At 38.0% G+C, this 1,404-nt stretch overlaps 1 protein-coding gene across 1 annotated transcript; it reads right to left on the reverse strand.

Moving 5' to 3' along the window:
• Nucleotides 1-1,241, reverse strand: LOC118321085 (kelch domain-containing protein 8A-like; the record flags this gene model as incomplete). Its single annotated transcript, XM_035652278.1, is given in 1 exon segment — nucleotides 1-1,241. A coding segment is annotated over 1 exon segment (57 nt), but the record flags the coding sequence as incomplete, so codon positions are not given.
• Nucleotides 1,242-1,404: the final 163 nt, after the last annotated feature.

Here is a 1,404-nt window from a genome sequence, read left to right on the forward strand (position 1 = left end):
TATCCTCAATATTACATGACATGATTTTGTGTAGGACAGATCAGAGGCTGATGATGTTGTGGGAGGAAATAAAATCTTTCTCAGCACAATGAAACATTTCACAGCTTAGCCGCCTATTGCACAACAGCCCGAGCCAAAGACACAAGAGTTTGGCTTTAGACAGCAAACAGTCCTGTTAGTAGAGGATTTCTGGAGTCACAAAAACGAATCTGTAACATCACAACCTGAGTGAGGTGTTATTAACTAATGATTATTACAGCACAGCACATGTTGCACAAATGAAACACTGACAAAGAGAGCTTGTATTGCTGCAGGAATAAAATGTCAGAGTCAAACTGAATCCATTTCTTTGTCTACAACAGCATTCTGCTAATTACTTAAACAAACACCATATTGTCACTTAATACAGCTTCTCTTCATATATTCATGTATTAAATCATATCTATGGTCATACTGACAAATGTGCACTGTTACAGCATACTGTAGAAGAGTGATAGTATAGCATTCTCAGTGTAATTACTGCAATACATTACACTAGAAATTATTGATGGTAAAATCAACTCCCACTCAGTGTTAATTGCTTTAGTGCAAATTTTGTTACAGTACAGTTTAACAAACATTTCCAGAGAGGTGTTTTTTTGCTAGATGATATTAAACAATATGCAAATATTGCAGTCATGTCATTAAACAAAAAATTTCAATCTTATGTGGAAATTATTTACAGATGCTCCCTTGTTAGCAAGCTGCACACGAATGAACATGTCAACAAAGACATAAAACCAGACTGGAAATGCATATATGCCATAAAATAGGTCATCCATATATTTTCTGTCTACATTACTAGACATATAAGCTACAAAAGTTATTCTCCATGTATGCACTACAACGTACAACGCAGAAGTGTCACATACTGAAAGTATCAAGAAACAGAACTCTGCATAAAGAAAGAGCCAGCTCCTCCACTGTGCATGTGTGTGCTTACATGTGGGTCTCAGTTTCAGTACAGCCCAGCAGGGGGCAGTGTTATCTGTTCCATTACATCACAAAGTCAGGGACTTTCACTCCATCTCTCTGATTTTTCAGTGCTTCCTACACATTGCACTACAGTCGGATTCAGGAGATTCATACAGAGAGGCAGTGGAACCACTGATGTGCTGCACTCATCTGGTGTCAATTACTACAGGCTACAGAAACTCTTCTTCTTTCACATACAGGATCTCATGGGCTGAGCTGGGAACCTGAGAGAGGGAGAAATAAGGAAGACATTGGTGGTAAAAGGTTGGAAGCATTTCCATGCAGTTACAGTGAATAAATAAGTGATGAGTGTTTATTAAAACTGCATTTCAGCACACCTCTTACCTCAATGAATTCCTGCTACTATTATACCATGGTTTGGGTGAATAC

Source organism: Morone saxatilis, unplaced genomic scaffold (genome assembly GCF_004916995.1).
Source record: "Morone saxatilis isolate NCDOM2014 unplaced genomic scaffold, NCSU_SB_2.0 Contig11, whole genome shotgun sequence".
Lineage (NCBI taxonomy): Eukaryota > Metazoa > Chordata > Actinopteri > Moronidae > Morone > Morone saxatilis.